The following is a 21,908-nucleotide window of genomic DNA, read 5'->3' as shown; positions in this document are numbered from 1 at the left end:
CCTGAAATTCAGGTGTTGTCTTGGTAGTGGATGTATTGTTGTTACTAGGGCTGAAATACTGTTGCGGGACTTTTATTTCTTAGTTTTCGTTATCTTTTTTGTTGTTGTGTACATCCGTACTATCGTTAGAGTATTGTGTTGTTGCTGATGCTGGGTGTATTTGGTATCTTCTGATATTAATATGTTTCTTTTATCGAAAACGTACTCCACTCTCTGTCGCAATACATATGTCATTTCGGGTGGCCAGAAAAAACTCACAAAGAGAAGAAACCAGACACCAACACCAACAAAATCTATGTTACTATTTACGGCTTTCTTCATCTAAACTGGTTATTTCACATGGGACTTGTAGGGCAACATATTTAAATCTATCTCAATTTTGGGTAGAACGAACAGTTGAGTAAGAAGGTTCTACCCATTGCATATGAACTCTGATTGAGCTATTTTATAGCACTCAGCATCTATGTAGAAAGTTAGGTTTGAATACCACTAGCTTTGCTGGTTTCGATGATTCCAAGATCGCCTAATTTGGCTTGCCAAAATAGATAATTTGTGAGAACTTAAATCCTGAACACAACTTTGAAATGACACTCCCTCCACATAGTGGGGTATCTCGCACGAAGATTCCATCCTAAGGGTGCAAACCCCACCTTCCAGCTTCGAAACCATGTTTTGTGATAACGCGGCACAATTTTGAGTCTAGATTATGCCTGGGGTTGAGGTCATCACTCATAACAAGTCTAATCTCTTATGATGACACCCCTTTGCATGTAGAGTTTCCTTACCTCTTTTGAGAGAGCCGTTGAAAATAAGAGACATTAAATCATGCCCAAGTACTAGAAATAACCCAAAATTCTAGTCACGGAGGCATGAGGTTCTGGTAAAGAGGAAATACTAGTATGCAGCAACTTTCAGTAGGAGTCTCCTTCACGAAATTGACAATCTCAAAGGAACATTATGAACAATAGCGAAAATGCCCTACTTCGTTGCACCGAAACCAAATTTTTTTATAACTTGGCTTCTTTTGAGATGGTCTTGTGCATAGGCCTCCGTCTCTCCTTGAGAATGAACAATTTCACACGGGATGTGTGGGGCAACACATTTAATCTATCTTAATTTTTGGGCATAATGCATAGTCCGAGTAAAATGGTTCTAGCCATTGCATATGAACTCCGATTGAGATATATTTTATTTCGATCGACATCTACGTAGAAAGTTAGGTCTGTATTCTACTAGGTTCTTCACCATCAATTCAAACCATGGTTTCACAGCCCACCACAGTCATATCCATAATTGTAGAAGTAATGATATGATTAATACTTTACAACTAATTTGATAAAAATAATTAATAACATGAGCAAGTGTTAAACTTGCCTCTTCACCGGGAGAGAATACATTCTAAGGCTCCTAGGCATGGTAAAAATCCCAACTCATCAGACTGAGAATTAACAATAGACTGACGTGCCACTTTTACAAGTCGCGTGAGATTTTTCAACCCCAATATGCGTCCGAATGGTTCCTCCTCCCTATAGAAAGTCCCAAGTTTAGCTTTCTATGGTAGAACTCACAAATAAAATACTTCGTATTTATGTACTACAGTAGTAGACCGCAAGTATGAGCGGCAACAGGTGAAGTTCAGAGTCTTACATTTCGGAGTGAAAATCCAAGGTGAAAGCGGGGACTATCTTCAGGGTGATAACCTAAGATCTTTCATCGGACCACGACGATGATTGTAAACTGTTCCCTTCTTGGAGGCGTTGCTTTTGGAGAGCCTGAAATTCAGGTGTTGTCTTGGTAGTGGATGTATTGTTGTTACTAGGGCTGAAATACTGTTGCGGGACTTTTATTTCTTAGTTTTCGTTATCTTTTGTTGTTGTTGGGTACATCCGTACTATCGTTAGAGTATTGTGTTGTTCCTGATGGCTGGGTATATTTGGTATCTTCTGATATTAATATGTTTCTTTTATCGAAAAAGTACTCCACTCTCTGTCGCAATACATATGTCATTTCGGGTGGCCAGAAAAAACTCAGAAAGAGAAGAAACCAGACACCAACACCAACAAAATCTATGTTACTATGTACGTCTTTCTTCATCTAAACTGGTTATTTTGGAAACCTAAATCAATCAATTAATCGCAACTCGATCGATCGCCTTCTTTCTACATGGCTACATCAATCAATCAAATCGATCCCACGTATACGGCGTGCTAGCTGTTAAATCTTCTGGCCGGCGATTCCACCACTTCCGTGGGCCGCCACATGGTCTTCCTTGCGCAGAGCATGGCCTCCTTGCGCTTGGACACCGTCATCCTCACCTCCCAGTGCATCGACCTCACCACCTCCACGATCTCGTCCACCGTCTCCTTGTCGTCCCGCACGATCAGCTTCCCGTTCGGCCTCAGGATCCTGTCCACCTCCACGATCACCGGCAAAACCTTGCACCTAGATGCGTGCACAACATCAATTCATTACCCAGTTACCATGCACCGCCGTCGATGGAGGTGTTACCGTGAATGAATGATTCGTCGCCCGACGTACCTGGCTTTGAGCTTGGAGAAGAGGTGGTCGGCATGGAGGAGGTCGTAGGACCGCGGGTACGTGCTGAACGACTCGCACCAGTCGTGGTAGATCCCGAACAAACCCCTCTCGTAGATCACCGGCAGCGTGTCCGGCGAGTCGATGTTCACCGTGTTCATCACCCACACGTCCATGTCCCTGAGCGCCGCCGCGAGCCCTCCGTACACGGCCCGCATGTCCATCACGTTCCGGACGGTGTTCCAGTCGATGCCCATGCCGGCGAGGTACGAGTTCCGGACCACCTTCTTCCAGTGCTGGTAGTCCGACGCGAAGTCCTCCGGCGCCGGCTTCCCGTACACGCCCACCTGGGTGCTGTTGAGCCAGTAGGGCACCTTCTCCGCCCTTGCCGGCCACTTCTCCGGCCACCGCGACCCGCGCACGGACGCGTCAGTGGGGACACGGTGCATGCACGCCCGCAGCGAGATGTTCCACGCCGCGTTCGGGTCGTCGGAGGGCTCGCAGAGAGGGGGCTGTTCGTCCTGCTGCCGAGAGTCGTAGCAATGGTTGTTCACCGGCTTCCGGAAGATGACGAGCCCGACTGCGTCGATGGTGTCCTTGGTCTTCGCCACAATCTGCCAGCACATCGCCGTGGTCAGCTTCACCATGTCGTCCCAGATCTCCACGTCTTCGGGGAGCTTCTGGTACACGGGAGTGGCGGACCAGACGAACAGGCCGCCCGGGCGGAGGAGGCGGTTGAGCTCGAGGAGGAGCTTGCCGCCGTCGATGTGCCAGGGCACGCGGCACCGCGCGCAGTGGACAACGTCGAACACGTTGCTGGGGAAAGGGAGCCGCTTGGTTCCCATGACGGCGGAGATGGCCGGGATGCCGCGCTCCAGCGCGAACTGCACCTGCGCCTCGTGCTCGTCCTTGGGCGCGAACGACATGGCCAGCGCGCCGCGGTCGAACAGGTACCCGCCGAAGCTCGCCACGCCGCACCCGACGTCCAGAACCACCCGGCTCCGTCGTCCCCACGCCACCTCTGGCAGCGCCTGCTGGATCAGATCGATGTAATGCAGCGCACCACCCGTCTTGAACTGCGTGCCTCCGCCCGGGAACGTGAGGTGTTCGCCGGAGAGCTTAACCCAGTTCTGGTGTCCCTTGTAGTCCGCCAGCTTGGTGTGCGGCACGTTGTGGTACCAGATCTTATCGCGGCTGTGCGGCCACCGGATGGGGTCACGGTAGGACGAAGGCGCCGGGACGAGGCAGGTGGGCGGGTCGGCGGGGCAGTGCCGCTCGCGGTGCTCGTAGTGCTTGTCCGTCTTGAGCTTCCTGATGGCCGCCTCGTTGTCCAGGCACGGGATGTAGTCCTCGCCGGTGCTCGTGTTGCACAGCTTCCACACGTACGACGGCGACGCCGCTTCCGCCTGATCAGCCTTGCCTGCCGCTTTCTTATTCTTCTTCTGCTTCTTTTTCCGCTCGGCGCGCTTCTTCTGCTCGTTCGTCGACTCCGCCGCCTGCGTCGTGAACGACCCGTTCTGGGCCGCCCGCTCCGTCAGCAGCTCCGCCTGGCCGTTCGGCAGCGCCTCTGGAAGAAGCTTCTGCTCCTCGTCCCGTGGTTGCGGTTGCTCTTCATTGTCCGACGTCTTGGTCGTCTCCTCGAGTGCCGTCGCGGTGGCCGTTTCGGTCGGAACAACCGCCTCTGTCTTGTCTGTGGTGGTGGTGGTCACGGACGTCGTGTCGTCGGCAATTGGTTTGACGTTTACGACGTCGTCCGAGATGAACGTCTTGTTTCCATCATCCTTCACCATGTCCACGCCTTCCATCTTGCCGTTCTCGTCGTCGAACGTCTGCTTCTTCGACGACGTCTCCTTCGCGTCGCCTGCCGCTGTGTCCTCCTGGCTGACGGCCAAGCTCTCCTTCGTGTCACCCGACGTCTTCGAGTCCTGACCCACGCTCTCCTTTGTGTCTGTCGCCGCCTGCTCCTTCGCGTCCGTCACCGTGTCATCCACGCTCTTCCCCTGGGAAGCCGCCACCGCGGCGGCAGCAGCGGCGGCGCCGTCCGTCTCGGCGGTCTCCGGCTTCACGAGCTCCCCGCCCTCCGTCCTCCCGTTCTCGTCGTCAAACGACTGGTTCTTGGACGCCAACTTCTCGCCGTCGCCCTCAACGCCCTTGGCGTCGACGGGGGGCTTCTCGACCTCCGTGGCGGCCGTCGTGGCCTCGGCGACGACGTTGGTACTATCCTGCTTGAAATTATTGGTGGCGTCGATCGAGCTGTCCTCCTCCTTGTCCTTGACGACGACCTCCGCCGCCGCTTTGTTAATGTCGGCCGCCGTCGCCGTGGCCGCAGGGACGGCCTCCGGCGACGGCGAGGATACCATCCAGAATCCGACGAGGCAGAGCGCCACGAACAGAGCGATGGTCGCCGTCGAGAAGAGCGACGAACGCTGCTTCTGATTCCGATCGAACAGGGCCATTCTCTTGTTCCCCCCTTTCACCTCATGCAACTCCGTTCATGCATGCACCTTCTTACAATTTCATCCCCTCTCTGTCCGCAGAGATCAGATCCTCAAAACAGATCAAATCCTGCAACCAAAGGTGCACGATGAAACAACAAGAACATCACTTCGCAAAAAAAAGAAAGAAAAGAAACAACAAGAACATCAGAGCTTCAGGAATTGAAACATATGGAAGACAATGTATATAACAACCTCGGAATTAATCAGTAATTTCTGCCGATCAGGAACGCTCTGCATTGATCTCCCGATCATCTGAATCCCTATCGATAAGAGCATGGATGCATGGCGTTAATCTGTTATTGTTTGAAAATGATGGTCGCAATTAGCGCGTGGCTAGCTTTCAAGGGGAGGAGAGTTTGGACGGAGGGAAGGGAGCGTTAAGCGGGGAGTGAGGAGACAAGTGGAGAGACCGCCGCGCAGGCCACTCCCCGATTTTGTTGCTGCGCCATGCAGTGTCACCTAGTGTTCCTTGCGTGCGTGTGCTTTTTTATTGTAAAGGATTTTGTACTTACACAAATAAGTGTGGTGTTTTCGCCACCATCCATTTATTTCTCGAAACTCAAGTTTACCCTGATAGATGAAAAAAAATTCTTTCTCCTTCCTCTTTTTATCCGAATCTCAAAACAAATGGTGACGAAAACATCCATACCCATACATGTTATTATAAATATAAGTCCGCAAACTAATGTTTAACTACGTCCATGGACTGAGATTTTTTAAGTCCTATCATCCCAGAAAATTGTAACTCGTTTCAGTTGCACTTTATAAAGAAAAACTATGATTACACGTTTACATTGAGTGGCTGGAACTTAAGAAACTCTTAGTTGACTGATACATAGCAAATTTAAATGTTTAACGGAGCCTGGCGGTTTTTGACGCTGATCTCAGGCCCAGGTGGGAAAGTATAACACGATGTCGATGTAGTCTAAGGAGAGGCAGATGAGAGGAACGAGGGATGAAGGGGGGCTGCTCCAGTGCTCCCCCCTAAACGAAGTTGAAGGGTTATAGTTGGTTTTTTTCCTGTGTTGGGTCCGCCGAAACCTATATCCAGCCCATGTATACCTGTCTATATTGATACCGTATGTGTACGTCGTATAAGAAAAAAAATCACGTGAGCAAGATCTTTAAAGGACCTTTCTATTTCGGCACACGTACGTGACCATAGATACGTACAAAACCGAGGTACAACACAACACGGACCATACGGGCCTATACAGGGCTGTACGGACGGTGGACTTACACTAAAATTACGATCGTGGCCGCGCTTATGAACAGGTATGAGAAGATCTCCACCGTTATTATATTTGACGGGCCTATCATTTTTCTAGGAAAGGAGCACCGGAACAGAAGTGGGGATGAAGCATGTGGTATGTGAGCGAGATAAAACACCAGACAATGTATGAAAAATCTAAAGACAAGTTTCATAGCTCACAGGAGCCCAACAAGGCACGTGAGGATGCACTTTCTGTATGTTTGGTTGCTTGTGTGAGATGACGGACCAGGCGGAATAGTGATTTGTGATTAAAGCACCTACCGGTAAGTCCATCGAGCTGGTCTTGTTCGAGTGCAAAATGGAAACATGGTAGCTTGGTGTGAGACTGTGACTCTGATCGAGACAGAGCGGGGAGATGCATGCTGGGTGGCCGGATGTTTTGGCGCGAATCCAAAACTCACCTGCCTGGTTCACTTGAACACCTTCGCGGTAGGGCAAAGATCCTCACTTCAACATAGGTGATCTCCTACCTGCTTGGCATAGAAAATCCTCCCACTTCTTCGGCAACACAAGCACTCCCACTCCCCCGACCCCGACGGTAGCAACGTTGTGTTGTTGTCCTATCTCTCTGTCACTCAAGGTTGTAAGAGCATCTTCAGTCGCATCCTCCAAAGCGTCTCCCAAAGCGCGCCGGATCGAGCGTTTGAGTGACGTGTTTTGTTCATGCCGCGTTTGGGGGACGTCGCTCCCCAGTCGCGTCCTCCAAACGCCGCCCCCAAACATTAAAAATAATTTAAATAGATAGAAGAAAACTCTTTACTAATATTCAAATCGGTTCAACATGAACAAATTACATATAAAACTTCGAAAAAATATAATTAAATTACATATAAATTATTTTAAACTACTTCATCTTCTTCTTCGATGATGGCCCCGCCTCGTCGTCATCATCACGGTGGCGCTTCCTGCTCGCCACCTCTTCCGAAGAGGCGGTGTCGGCCGACTCGTCGAAGGAACTAGTGTCCTCCTCGTCGTCGCCGGTGCTCGCCGGCTGCGCCTTCGCCTTGGCCTTGGCCTTCGCTTTCGCGTCCGCCTCCGCCTTCGCACGGGCCGCCGCCTCCTCTGACCCTTCCTCCTCCGCATCCTCCTCCACGCCCAGCCATTCCTCCTCGCTGTCAAGTGCCGGCAGTGAATCGTCGCCGCTGCTGGGCGTCCGGGTTCTGTCCCACCAATGGCGAAATCCAGCAGACTTGCCCTCGCTGGAGGTGTCGGATGGAAGCTGTGAGGTGTAGCTCATCGTCGCTGGAGGTGTGTCGGATGGAAGCTTGGATGAATGGTGGCCGGTTGAAGATTTGAAAGCGCCTACGTATATTGAGCGCGGATGAACGACGACGCAAAAGTCGAAGAGAGCGGCGGTTGCTCTTCCGAGGAGTTCGCGCTCCATTCCGGCGGTTGGCGCGTCGGTCGACGCGGTTGCCAATGCGACGGTTCCGGTTCCCGGCAACTGCACCGTCGCTACGTAGTCGGCGGTTGAGCATCCGAGCCGCTGACGCGTCGGGCCCGCGTCGCTTCGCCTCGCTTTTCGTTGTGTCCGACGTGCCCGGTGCGTCCCCTATGGAACGGAGACGGGCTCGGGCGCCGGACACCGTATCTGGTCGCGCCGGACAAAACTGGGCTTTGGGGGACGCGGCTGGAACCGTTTTTCGGTCCGGCGCGCCCCAAATTGCTTTGGGGGACGCTTTGGGGGACGCGACTGGAGATGCTCTAAGCACCCGTAAGCATCCAACCCCCATTTTCCTAAGTGTAGGTTGGTCTTTACACGTTGATCCATAAAATTAAACCATGGATTTGTAGATTTACGTTGTATTTACTTGACATGGTTCAAAATTCAATATTTTTTCGAACCTCGACAATGCCTTTGATTGATAAAGTCGAAAAGATTTTGGACAGTTTATAAGGAAAACCGGCCGAAAACTATACAACACAACGCACCATGCTGGCCCCGAGGTCGCGTCCCCACACGAGTCGACGGCCAAGTCACCCTGCAACCAAAACCGACAACAAAACACCCCAACGCAACACGGCGGAGGAGAACATCCGGAGCCGCCGCTCCGACATCCATGCCTGTCCCAAGGCCACACACATAGACTAGTCGGCGACCAAGTTTCCCAAGCAAACCAAGGCCGACACTCAAATACCTCAACACGGGACGGGGGAGGCGATGATTCGGAGCCGCCGATCCGGCATCCACGCCGGCCCACAGGGCCGCGCACCACCAAGCCAAAGACGAAGAACAGAAAGTGCCAACTAGATGAGCAGACTAGACACCGACATGGGAGGTGAACCTCCACAACGATGCCTCCAAGGAGGGGAGCAACGACCAAGAGCGCCGCCATCACCAGCAACAACCGAGGTTGGTGAAGGGTTTTCACCCGGAGAACACGAAACCCGAAGTCGCGCCTGCCTGTCCATCGAAGTCGAGGCTGCCCAACTCGCCGACGCAAACCACCAAAGCTCACTCCAAGGTCCCTCCGACCTAAGGAACATCCAAGGCGAGGCCCCAAGAGGCAAACGATGTAAGAACACTCGCCCAATCCCACATGGGATCTGGGCTTTCCCCCGAAGAACCTGGGCGGAGTTGCAAGTAACACCACCTCGACGATGACTTCAAGAAGGATGTGGCGCCCATGGGCATCACCGATGTCGTTCCCGAAGGACTGCCGGGACAAGCTTTCACCCGGCGATGAGTCGCAAGCCACACACCTTCCCCTCAAGGGCCAGCCGGCCAGACCATTAACACCAACCTGCACGCAGAACACCAGCCCCACGCGCTCGACGATCTGAGGCCATGGACGAGACAAGGCGCTGGGGGCAGGTCTGCCTACCGCAGAGCCACCTCCTAGCTCGACGAGAAGAAGAAGACAACCATCCGGGTCCGCCGCCCCAGCATCCAGGCACCACACGAAGCACAAGCCAATCGATCACCCACCAAGCCAAGTCGGCGACCGCCGACGAAGCCGTCAGAGCGAGGCAGCCATGCCACGCGTCCATCGCACCACCACACCTAGGCTCCCCGCCGCCGTGGAGAGAACGTCGTCGTCCGGACCATCACCACTGCCCGCGAAATAGTTGCTAATGCAACCATAGCAAACCCCTGCAGCTGCCACCGCGCGGGAACCGAAGCACACCGCCACCACACTCCTCCATGAACCCACACGAGCTGAAATGCCACACCCCCGCGGAGCAGAGCCGCAACAGCCACCGACCAGAGGGGCCACCTCACCCCGCCATCGCGTCGCAGCAGGCGGCGCCCAGTCGCGAGCATCCGCAACCACGCTGTAATGCTCCACGAGCCGCCACAGATCTGGGCGTGGGAACCCAGGGCCACGACCGCGTGCTCATGAGTCATCCTCCCCCGACGCTGGAGGGTAAAGCGCCGCCCCGAAGCACCGCCGCCGCCCGGCTGGCGAGGCCCAGCTCGCGCAGCTCCCTGCACGAGCTCCCGCAAGCCTCATCGCCTATAGTGGAAAGGAAGACCTCGCCTCCGCCTACCACACGGGCTTCGCCCGACGGTGCACGCTGGCGACGGCGAGCAGTGCGGATGGCGGCTAGGGTTAGCCGCCTGATGTCTACGCACGCTTCTATTCATCTGGACAGTGTTGGGCCTCCAAGAGCAGAGGTTTGTAGAACAGCAGCAAGTTTCCCTTAAGTGAATCACCCAAGGTTTATCGAACTCAGGGAGGTAGAGGTCAAAGATATCCCTCTCAAGCAACCCTGCAATTAAGATACAAGAAGTCTCTTGTGTCCCCAACACACCTAATACACTTATCAGATGTATAGGTGCACTAGTTCAGCGAAGAGATAGTGAAATACAAGTAATATGGATGATTGTAAGTAGTAATTGCAATCTGAAATAAATATGGTGGCAAGCAAACATGTAACAGAACTTGTTGGAAACGGTGTTTCAATGCTTAGAAACAAGGCCTAGGGATCATACTTTCACTAGTGGACACTCTCAACAATGATCACATAACTGAATAAATAAATGCTACTCTTAAACACTCTCTTGTTGGATAACAAACACCATTCATTGTGTAGGGCTATAAAAGCATACCTCAAGCCGGAGTAAACAAGCTCCACAACTTCCGGAGTTCATATTAAAGTAACCTCTAGAGTGCGTAATAGACCGTTGCAATTTAGACCGAGTACTAACATAGCATACACACTGTCACCAATAGCTATGAAAGGGGGAATAGATCACATCAATACTACCATAGTAATAGTCAACTTCATAATCTACAAGAGATTACAATCATAACCTATACCAAGTACTACATGATGCACACACTGTCAACTTTACATCATGGAGGAGGAATAGACTACTTTAATTACATCACTAGAGTAGCACATAGATTAATAGTGATACAAAGCTCATGATCACATAAAGATCACACCATGGGAGAGAGAGATGAACCACATAGCTACCGGTAGAGCCCTCAGCCTCGGGGGAGAACTACTCCCTCCTCATCATGGGAGACAGCAACGGCGATGAAGATGGCGGTGGTGTCGATGGAGATGACTCCGGGGGCAATTCCCCGTCCCGGCGGCGTGCCGGAACAGAGACTTCTGTCCCCCGAAACTTGTCTTCGCGATGGCGGTGGCTACGGAACTCTTCGTGGAATATCGTCGGGTGTTTTAGGGTTTTCGCGACGGACAGAATATATAGGCGAACGGGCGGAGTCGGAGGAGCCAGGGGGTGGCCTCCCCATCTGATGGCGCGGCCAGGGAGGGGCCCGCGCCTAGGTATGGTGTGGGTCCCCCTTGGCCCCCCTTCGGCACTTCTCTGGCTCTCTGGGTCCGTCTCGGTAAAATAGAAGGTTTGACTTTTGTTTCGTCCAATTCCGAGAATATTTCCTGTGTAGGATTTCTGAAACCAAAAACAACAGAAAACAGGAACTGGCGCTTCGGCATCTTGTTAATAGGTTAGTACCGGAAAATGCATCAAAATGATATAAAGTATGAATAAAACATGTAGGTATTGTCATAAAACTAGCATGGAACATAAGAAATTATAGATACGTTTGAGACGTATCACCGCCTAGTCAATATGACACACAGATGAATCTTATCAAACATGCCATGGCGTCCATGGCCATGGAGGTCATTTCTGCTCCGCTCATAAGGTAGTTTTTCTAGATATACTCCATTTCTGCTTCTTTCATGCTTCCCACAGTCAAAACCATTAGTGATTCCATTGCCATTACTCACATATTGTAGTCCACTTTTCTTTGAGACAAACTTTTACTTAAGCGAAAGAACCAGAAGCAAATAAAAATCTAACAAAGACATGTCGAAGAATCTTTATTCAACTCCACTCCAGGCTCAAGAGGGCTCGGAATGGATATATGTATATAATGTAGAAGGATTAGTATATATATGGCACTAATCATCATAGTAATTGAATTACTTGGCCAGCGAGGAATAATTAATTATCAAAATTAACGAAGCAGAAACAATGACATGTGATGGTACATGTTGACGGTGAACGAGGAAGTACATAAAAATAGTTTATAGAATTAATCGACTCGTTAAATTATTTTGAGAGAACAATGACAAAATCAGAAGATGGTCTTAAAACAACCACCCGGCCCAGGCCGCCATAGTGGAATGTGCCATCTACAAATGGACTAGCACTATAGCAGTTGTCGGATACAACAATATGGAGAGGAGCCGGCCATGTAGGGGGCCATAACCCTTGACACTCGTATCGACATACTGGACATTTTGAACCATTGCTGTTCTATTTGATGCAAAATTCGCATTGCCCATCGGAGGACTAGAGTGCCCTTCATAAGACGTAGTCATACCACCCCATCCTATAAGTGTGGCATTACCTGACAAAGTATGAAAAAGATTCTTTGGCCAATATCCCAGCCTTGTAAAACCAATATTATCATTCCCATAATACAAGCACCAATCTCCATCGTCTCTACTCTGCAACACAAATGGTGGGGAAAACCATTCTTAGAACATCTTGCAAAAAGAAAATAAAAGTGTGCAATAGAAAGTTTAAAATGTTACAAGGAATGCACTCCATAATACCTATATTTAATTCTAAATCAACTTTTAGATTTGCACCAAACAGCTAAGCAGAAGGAACCCCACTATCTGTATCCTCTCAATTCTATTTTGTGTAAATATATTTTATCAATATGTGTGTTTACCTATCATCCATAGGACATCTAATTCTTGGAGCACTGCTTGTGCATATCATGTTGATGATGGAACATACTTTCTGTTTCCAAGGGGCTATGTCACAACTTTAGAATAGATATACATATGTTGCGCTTTATGAAGGTATCATTTTAATGAGTGTTGATCGATCTAACCCATTATGGACAGAGTACCCGCATATTGGTAACGAATTTGTGATGGTAGAGAAGTTAATCCTTCATATTATCAAGATGTGACAATGAAAACACGTTATGCAAGAGCTAGCCCATTATGGATCCGTTCTTCTCTATCCCGATGAAGCACAAGGTTCTTACATGACATGTCTACGAGAGGGTGATATTTCTAAAAGTAGGATATAATTACTCTGTTATAGATGTCATTGACATTCCGTACAATTTGTTAAGCTATCCCTATAAATAATTAGATAGTTTTTATCATCTACTTAGGAAAATGTATATAAAATGCTAAATATAACAAGTACATGACTATTATGTTTTCTATTTTATTTAGAAAGTATAATATTTTACTTAGGTCCAATCATGCCAGGGACCCCTCCAATTATATAATGGCCAATCTAGCCCAAATACACATCATTTCCACCCTCCCACCATGCACCACGAGAACACATCTCTACGCACAACATAATATTGTCCACATCACTTTGGCACCGACACGGTCAATGTCCTACATGCCCCTCTCCTCACCCTCTTTGTTCAATATTTAAATTATTTATCTTTACACATCATAGATCCCAACAGTTCCACCTATAGCTCTTGTCACCATTTTCCGTGTCTGGTCTACCACCACACCAACTTCTCTAAGCTTGGGAGTAAAAGGTGATTCCAAGGATCCCACTTAATCACCATTGTGGTTGTTATGCTTAATTAATTTGAAATTACCAAAAAATAAATTATATGTATAGTCACAATATATAATTAGTAATTATATTAAATTTTGCAATATTTTGCAATTATCCCAATTTCTCTAACCAATGAAGAGTACAACATACATTATATGCATTATAAGCCTACCATTTCTAAAGTTTGAAATATAAGTACCTTTGCACCTATACATGTAGTGAAAAAGCTAACATGAGCAATGTGTTGCTAGATGCTAGAACATGAATATATTTGATTTGACTATCAGGTTATGAATCCTACCTTATATATCTTCAGTGAGATTCTTGTTTGTCCATGAGGCAGCTCTAGGGTATACAGGCACAAAGCCTAGACAATTCAAGTTATAGCACCCAGTTTCATCCTCCCCGTCAACCTAGTACAAAAAAACATATGTTACCCATCTACAAATTAACCATAATAATTTAAGACAGAAAGCAACTAAAATAAAGTAATTATCGTCCAAAATACAAAAAATTGTGTCTTGCTATCGCCATAGATGTCTGGATTAATCTGTTAAATAAATTTAATTATTTATTTGCTAATTATAATCACATATATAAAAGTAGTGACAATCTAACCTCCCATCCAGATGTAATTTTGTTGACGTTGTCACTTTCACCATTTCCTTTGTTTATTACCCATATTTTGGGATGAACTTGATTGACCCTTCACCAAGTTAGGAAAACCGTAGACATCAAAAGTGCCCATAGCACCAGTATATACGTCTACATGGGCTTGGTAGGATTCATATGCTGCAAGCTGTAGAAGACGACATTGTAATTGAAGTAAAATATAACATAACTTTACTTTTAAAATATATTACTACTATTATATATAGGTGCACTACTTAGCAAACCTACTTTATGTATGAATTATTCAAATTATTTGGGTGATTGCTTAACCTACCATACATAAATAAGTTTTATTCAGGGGCAGCGTTTTGGATCCCAGGAGCATGTATACTCGATATATGAAGGAAAATTGGATGCAACAACTTTGTTAAGCATATAAATTAATGATTATATTAATCTTCTTCATGCATGAATCAAAATACGCAGCCTCATATGTCATGCTTTATAACATGTATTCAATGTTGTTTAGGACACCAAAAGGGAAAGAAATAGAAACTTACATGCACTAGTTGTCTTGGTGCTGGACGAATCATATCTATGAGTTGGGAGCTATTGTTCAAGAATTGCATTCCTCTAGATTGTAGTAGCTTTCTAGGATGCTCATCAGAGCTTGGTGTTGCTGAGACATGATGCATAGAAATCACAAATGTTAATAGAAAAATGAATACATGTTGTGGCATTTTGGGGCAGACTTCTACGATGACTCCAATCCACTATCAGTTTGAGAGAGTACAACTAAAATAACAAGTGGCAATAAGAAATTGTTGTGCACAGAATCAAAGATGTAAATAAAGGGAAAATGTGCTTACCTTCTTTCCTAGGTAAATTTATTGAATCCCCTCCCTAGCACTCGATTGCTCGAGCAATCATTTTTTGTGGCGCGGAAGCGCTCGCGGAGCGAGTCAATTCCCTTTTTGTCACTTAGTGTTTTAATTGCGTTCACACGTATTCATACTAACAGCTTGTATTACTACTTTGCAAGTTGCATGCAGCCAAGAGCGTTCACACTGCATGCACATGCACATAGCATCTCATGGATTTGCATTTAATGAGCCAACTTTTCAGCACGCATTCATAAATTGTTGCATGCATACACATAACATCTCACTCTTTTTCTTCAGCACGAGGCAGACTCTCAATTCTCTTTTTGCAATTCTCTTTTTGCAATTCCCTTTTTGGGTTTTATTTTTCGTATGGTAATTCATGTTTAAGGGGGTCCTTTTGCAATTCCCTTTTTCGGGCCAGTGGTTTTTAAGGGGGAAAATAACGGGTGGGAAGATCCACTTGCAACTCAAATGAACTACCAGTTGCTACTCAAATTAAGTACTGTTTTTAAGTTGTAAGCTAAAAAAAGTTGCTAAAATATTCTAAATGAAATTTACTTTTTAGGGTTGCTAGGTATTTATATTTACCGTTGATAAATAACGGGGCACCGGGTTGATAACTTGTAAACAAAAAAAAGAGTCGCTACATATTTTAAATTAAATTAAATTTTTAGGGTTGATATTTATTTATATTTACCATTGATAAATAGCGGGTCACCGGGTTGATAGCTTGTAAACTAAAAGAGAGTCGCTAAAATATTCTCAATGAAATACTTTTTAGGGTTATTATTTATTTATATTTACAGTTGATAAATAACGAGGCACCAGGTTGATAGCTTGTAAAATAAAAAAATGTTCGCTTAAATATTCTAAATGAAATACTTTTTAGGGTTGGTAGTTTTTTTATAATTACCATTGATAAATAACGGAGCACCGGGTTGATAACTTGTAAACTAAAAAGAGTCGCCAAAATATTCGAAATGAAGTTAGATTTTTAGGGTTGGTAGTTATTTATATTTACCGTTGATAAATAACAGGACACCGGGTTGATAGCTTCTAAACAAAAAAATATTCGGTAAAATGTTTAAAATAAAATTAACTTTTGGGGTTGATAATTTTATACATTTACCGTTGATCATTCAAGTACGGAGGGGTTGATTATTCGAATAGGAGAGGGTTGATAACTTTTAGCCAGAAAAAAAGTTTCTCGAAACATATCAACATGGGTGCTAGTTTTGAAGATCTCGTCGAGACGGATTTATTGGTGAAAGCGGATCTTAATTTGGAGTTGTCGTTTGAAAGTTAAAACGTTTTGAATTTTGAAATTTGGAAAAGATTCCGCTGACATCAGCAGATTCGTCTATTTGTGCATGCATGCAGAACTTTCCCTCAATACCCTGCACCAGGTTGATAATTTTATACATTTACCGTTGATCACTCAAGTACGGAGGGGTTGATTATTCGAATAGGAGAGGGTTGATAACTTTTAGCCAGAAAAAAAGTTTCTTGAAACATATCAACATGGGTGCTAGTTTTGAAGATCTCGTCGAGATGGATTTATTGGTGAAAGCGGATCTTAATTTGGAGTTGTTGTTTGAAAGTTAAAACGTTTTGAATTTTGGAATTTGGAAAATATTCCGATGACATCAGCAGATTCGTCTATTTGTGCATGCATGCAGAACTTTCCCTCAATATCCTGCACCAGGTTGATAATTTTATACATTTACCGTTGATCACTCAAGTACGGAGGAGTTGATTATTCGAATAGAGAGGGTTGATAACTTTTAGCCCGAAAAAAAATCGTCGAAACATATTAACATGGGTGCTAGTTTTGAAGATCTCGTCGAGACGGATTGATTGGTGAAAGGGGATCTTAATTTGGAGTTGTCGTTTGAAAGTTAAAACGTTTTGAATTTTGAAATTTGGAAAAGATTCCGCTGACATCAGCAGATTCGTCTGTTTCTACATGCATGCAGAACTTTTCCTCAATAGCCTCCACTGCAGTCCAAAATTTACCAAAAATGGAAGAAAAAATTGGTTAGAAACCGATCGCTCATTCTCTCCCTAGCAATCGTTGGCTAGCTAGGGGAGCCCAATTTATTGTGTATTAGTTTCATATTGTTATTCGTTAAAGATATGAAATATATGGAAACAAGTTAATTACATTATAGTATGTTATCACATATATTACCTCTGTCCTTAAATATAGGTCTGAGATTTGTCTAAATTTGGATGTATCTATACATTATTTAGTGTTTAGATACATCCATATTTAAATAAACCTCAGATGTCTATTTATGGATGGAGGGGATATTTTAATTTTGTGTACATAAGATATTCTAGCATATCTTTTGAGATAAATATTTGAATTCAGTATGCTAGATACCTCGTATATATCTATCCAAGGAAAGAAATAATTGCTCTTGATATGGAGGAGCGTCACGGCAGGTCCCTGCCTCGCCGTCATTTGTAGCAGTTTGCAAAAATCCACCCGGATGACGCAGGGTCGAGGGAGGGGAATATGTGCGGACGCAGTGATGATGCACATCACACACAACCACAAGGAGACAGAGCGCAGAGTCGTGGGATGCCCCACGACAGCGTGGGAAAGGCATCGTGGGAGCTCCCGCCCACGCCTTTGTTCGCCATGGTTCCCCAAGAGCCCCCATGACGGCGTGGGGCCGAGTGAACGGCTAGATTTTGATGACCAACTGAGTGGAGACATCTGGTAGAGCAGAGCTCGGCGGCGGACTGGGCGGGCCAGACGGTGACTAGGCCGGTCAACCGGCGCGCTGCAGGCGGATTCCGTATACATATGAGAAAATACATATTTCATTAGTTTACAAGAAGAAACAGCGATTGTCGAGTTGTGCACCTTTGTCACTGGTTTGTCCTACACGCGTGACGTCCGCAAATAGTCCACTATCACCGAATTTTTCAGGCCCCTAGGTCAGACCAGAAAGCTAGTACCATGAGTAGAAAATAGGACATCAGTCCTGGTTGGTAAGGTCCTTTAGTCCCGGTTTTCCAACCGGAACTGCGCAATCGGGACTAAAAGCCCCACTTTAGTCCCGGTTGTGTCCCGGTTGTGCTGCGAACAGGGACTAAAGGGCCTCCATGTGGTTGTGCTCGAGCGCTCGGGGTTGAGGGGCTTTAGTCCCGGTTTGTAACATCAACCGGGACTAAAGTTCTCCACGCGTCAAGCGCTCGTACATTACCGTTTCTCTGTCGCGGTAGAGAAAAGGGCCATTTCTCTACCGCGGCAGAGGTTTAGGGTTTTATGTTTTCCATTCAACTCGACACTACTACATACAAGAATCAAGGAAGCATTACACAACACCTTCATGAATACAGTACACGCAATGCATATACAATATAAGTCCTCTTAGATCCCTATTGTCTAAATATAAAGTCCCGATGCTATTCTCCATTTGGAGCTATGACCTCCCTAAGTAAGAATCCCGCCAATTCATGTTGAATTGCTCGTACACGAGCCTTTGATAGGAAACCGCCCCGCATAATTTTGATCTAGTTTAAAGGGGATCAATATATATGAATGAAACTCAGACACAATTGATGGTAATAAAATAAGATTGTGAATATTGTTTACGTACATGAAGTCTCGCAACTTTCGAGCTATGACCTCCTGTTTTTGCTCATCCCACACACGTACACCTTTTAGGTCCCACAACTATAGAAGTTCTTCAACTAATGGCTTTAGATACACATCAATGTCGTTGTCGGGTTGCTTCGGGCCTTGGATGAGCACTGACATCATAATGAACTTCGTTTCATGCACAACCAAGGAGGAATGTTATAAATACATAGAGTCACTTGCCAGTTGCTATGACTGCAGCGTATACCTGGCCATGGGCAGCCTGGCCCGAAATTCCCGGGCCAAGCCCGACCGGACCATGCCTCCAGTCTAGGCCTGGGCCTAATTTTTTGGTCCGATGGTCAGGATGGGCCGGGCTTGGGCCTTGATTTTGCGTGATTTAGTGAAGAAGCCCATCCCGAGGCATGAGGCCCGACGGGCTTTCTATGTGATGGGCCAGGCCTATGCCTATTTTTTCAGCCCGACAGTCGGGCCGGGCTGGGCACACTACTAGGAAAATGGCTATAGGTGGAGGCAAGTGGTGCCGGCGCACCACCTAGCACATGCGCCGGTGGAAAGGGTTGCCGGCGCACCTATTTTCAGCCGCGCCGGCGATGAGAGCCTACTGCCGGCGCACCTGCCGAAAAGACGCGCCGGGGAAAAAACTTGGCATGGCCGCGGTCGATTCGGGCCAGGCCCAAGAGTCATTGCCGGCGCACCAGCCCAGGGGGGCGCCGGCGGAAAACGCGCTATTGCCGGCGCACGCCTTGGCTTGTTCGCCGGCAATGACTCTTGGGCCTGGCCTGGGGGGTGGTATAGCCGAAATAGCTATGTTCTGCCGGCGCACCCGTGCCATGGTGCGCCGGCAGTAACCTGGGCAGTTATTTCTGCTCAACAACCACTCCCCCACTCTACTACCACTCCACTCCTCCACACAAACCCGAGCCTTCTCCCAACCCAGCTCATTTTTGCCCATTTCTATCCCCAATTTCACCAATTTGACCAAACAAAATCATATTTTTTGAGCAAATCTTCCCTTCCTACATGCATCTCCCACATCCCCCTATGTAGATCTAGATCTAATATCCCGCATTGACCGCTCAATCTAGATCTAGATCTAGAAAGTCGGCTTCCATACGCCATTGTTGCGGCACGTCGTCTCGATCTCATCGACGAATATATCAAACAAATAGGTGATTAATGAACAAATTAAGGAATGAAATCGACGTATGTTGGACATTTGAAGCAAAGCTAGCTCTCGTGTGTGGCATATATATATGTTGTGCATGTGCTTGTGTGTGTGTTGGCGTTGAAAATGAGTTGTCAACGTTGCGCCGAAATGTTGATTCTTCAAGTTTCCGTTTCGGCACATTTCTGGCGCTCCTATGTCCTACCGTGTAGGAAGGTCATGCCGAAATTTTCCGTGAAAACTACCGACGGATGCATGGTTCTAATCAATTATGTAATCTTACCATGCAGGCGAGAATGGTTATCGAGATGAGTGAAAGCATCGTGATGAGATATCTGAAACACGCGATCATCGACATGTATGAAAATAAACGCACGGAGGTATTGTGTCCGTGCCGGAGATGCAAACGAGGGAAATGGTTTGACCCGTATTCAGGCAAATTGCAGGGGCACCTGCTCACTAATGGATTCATGCATGGACACACTCAATGGATGAGTGATGATGGCGCGGAGGTCAATGGGGCGACGGCGGCAGGTGGTAATAATGGCCGGCAAGAAGGAGGGCATCATGATATTGATGACGATGAAGAGTTTGTCGCACAGGACGATAACCTTGACGACGACAATAACCTTGATGACGACAATAACCTTGACGACGACGAAGAGGTGCCGCTAGCTTCAGTCGTGCGGGACCCTCATCTTCAAGATCTGCTTCTCGAAAAGACGAAAGGCGCCAAGCGGAAATCAAAGCTTGAGCAACTCGAGATAGACTCGAATACTCCATTGTACGACTCAGGTCGCGGGTTGGGGGAGTCTCGCTTGAGAGTAGCTCTCGATGTGCTGCAGATGAAGGCGAAACACGGATGGACGGACACAAGCGTCGACGACATCCTGGGAATACGTGAAAGATCTCCTTCCTCGCCGGGAACACGTGTCCCGGTAGTCTAGCCGAGGCCAAGAGAATCACGTGCCCTCTCGACTTACCCCACGAAAAGTATCATGCCCGCATCAACGACCGTATCATGTATCGCAAGGAGCACATGGACAAGACCAAATGTCCCGTGTGTGAAGCTGAACGGTACAAGAAAGGGAAGAAGAAAGCTCCTCGGAAAGTTGTGTGGTACTTCCCGCTCGCCCCCGGCTTCAACGGTTCTACGCGGACCGCAAGGAAGCAAAGCTCATGCGCCGGCACGTAGAAAGAAAGGAGGCAGTGTTGAATGATAAAGAGCGGATTGAGCACCCGATGCCGACGCACCCTTCGGATGCAAGCCGGTGGAAAGCATTAGACAATGAATTCGAAAGTTTTGGGGCAGATCCCGTAAACATCAGGTTGGGTGCGAGCACGGACGGATTCAATCCGTTCGGAAACCAGAGCAGCACACACATAGCACATGACCCGTGTTTGTATGGATCTACAACCTCCCGCCCGGCTCGTGCATGAAGAGGAAGTACATACAGATGAGTATGCTAATTCAAGGGCCGACACAGCCAGGAAACGATATCAACATGTATCTCGAACTATTAAAAGAGGAGCTTGAAACGTTGTGGGCGGAGGAAGGGGTAGATACATGGGACGCCGTCGCGGAAGAATATTTCCCTTTGAGAGCCGCGTTGATCACGACGGTGCAGGACTACCTCGGATACGGTTACATTTTGTGCCAGGTGTGCCATGGACACAAGGCATGTGACAGGTGCATGGAAGAGACGATGTTTTTGCAGCTTGGTAAGGATCCCAGCTCTTCGAAAACAGTTTACATGGGGCATCGAAGGTGGCTACAGAAGACTGACCCGTGGAGAAAGCGTGGAGATCTGTTCGATGGTACAAATGAACCCCGAGGACCTCCACGGAAGAAGAGCGGCGAAGAGATCGATACATTACCGAAAGGTTGGAAGGAGTGCCCTCCGCCGGGAAAGATTCGTCAAAAGCCTGGAGAGAAGAAGAAGAAAAAGGAAACGACGCCGCTCATTGGTGTATGGAAAAGGAGGTCCGTGTTTTGGGACTTGCCGTATCGGAAAATTCTCGATACACCTCACCGCCTTGATGTCATGCATATTACAAAGAACGTGTGCGAGAGCTTGCTTGGCACTCTTCTCAACATGCCGGACCGGACCAAAGATGGGCCGAAAGCAAGACACGACCTGAAAGTTTTGGGCATCGTGGAAGAGCTTCGGATCCCGGCGGCCCAAGAGGGACATTCGGAGGAGGAGGAGGACGGCGGTCGAAGCGCAAAAGGATTAAGCAGCCAGACTATTACTGTCCCCCCTCCTGCTTCACTTTTAGTCCGGCCGA

At 47.4% G+C, this 21,908-nt stretch overlaps 1 protein-coding gene across 1 annotated transcript; it reads right to left on the bottom strand.

Moving 5' to 3' along the window:
• Positions 1–2,207: 2,207 nt before the first annotated feature.
• LOC124652556 (probable methyltransferase PMT26) lies at positions 2,208–4,991 on the bottom strand. The gene is made up of 2 exons (XM_047191590.1): positions 2,539–4,991; positions 2,208–2,442 (listed from the first exon to the last, which is right to left on the bottom strand). Exons 1-2 carry the CDS (start codon positions 4,989–4,991, stop codon positions 2,208–2,210), a joined length of 2,688 nt encoding a protein of 895 aa, XP_047047546.1.
• Between the last annotated feature and the right edge of the window lie 16,917 nt (positions 4,992–21,908).

The sequence above is a fragment of the Lolium rigidum genome, chromosome 5, assembly GCF_022539505.1.
Source record: "Lolium rigidum isolate FL_2022 chromosome 5, APGP_CSIRO_Lrig_0.1, whole genome shotgun sequence".
Classification (NCBI taxonomy): Eukaryota; Viridiplantae; Streptophyta; class Magnoliopsida; order Poales; family Poaceae; genus Lolium; species Lolium rigidum.
This window is presented reverse-complemented; position numbering and strand designations above follow the sequence as displayed.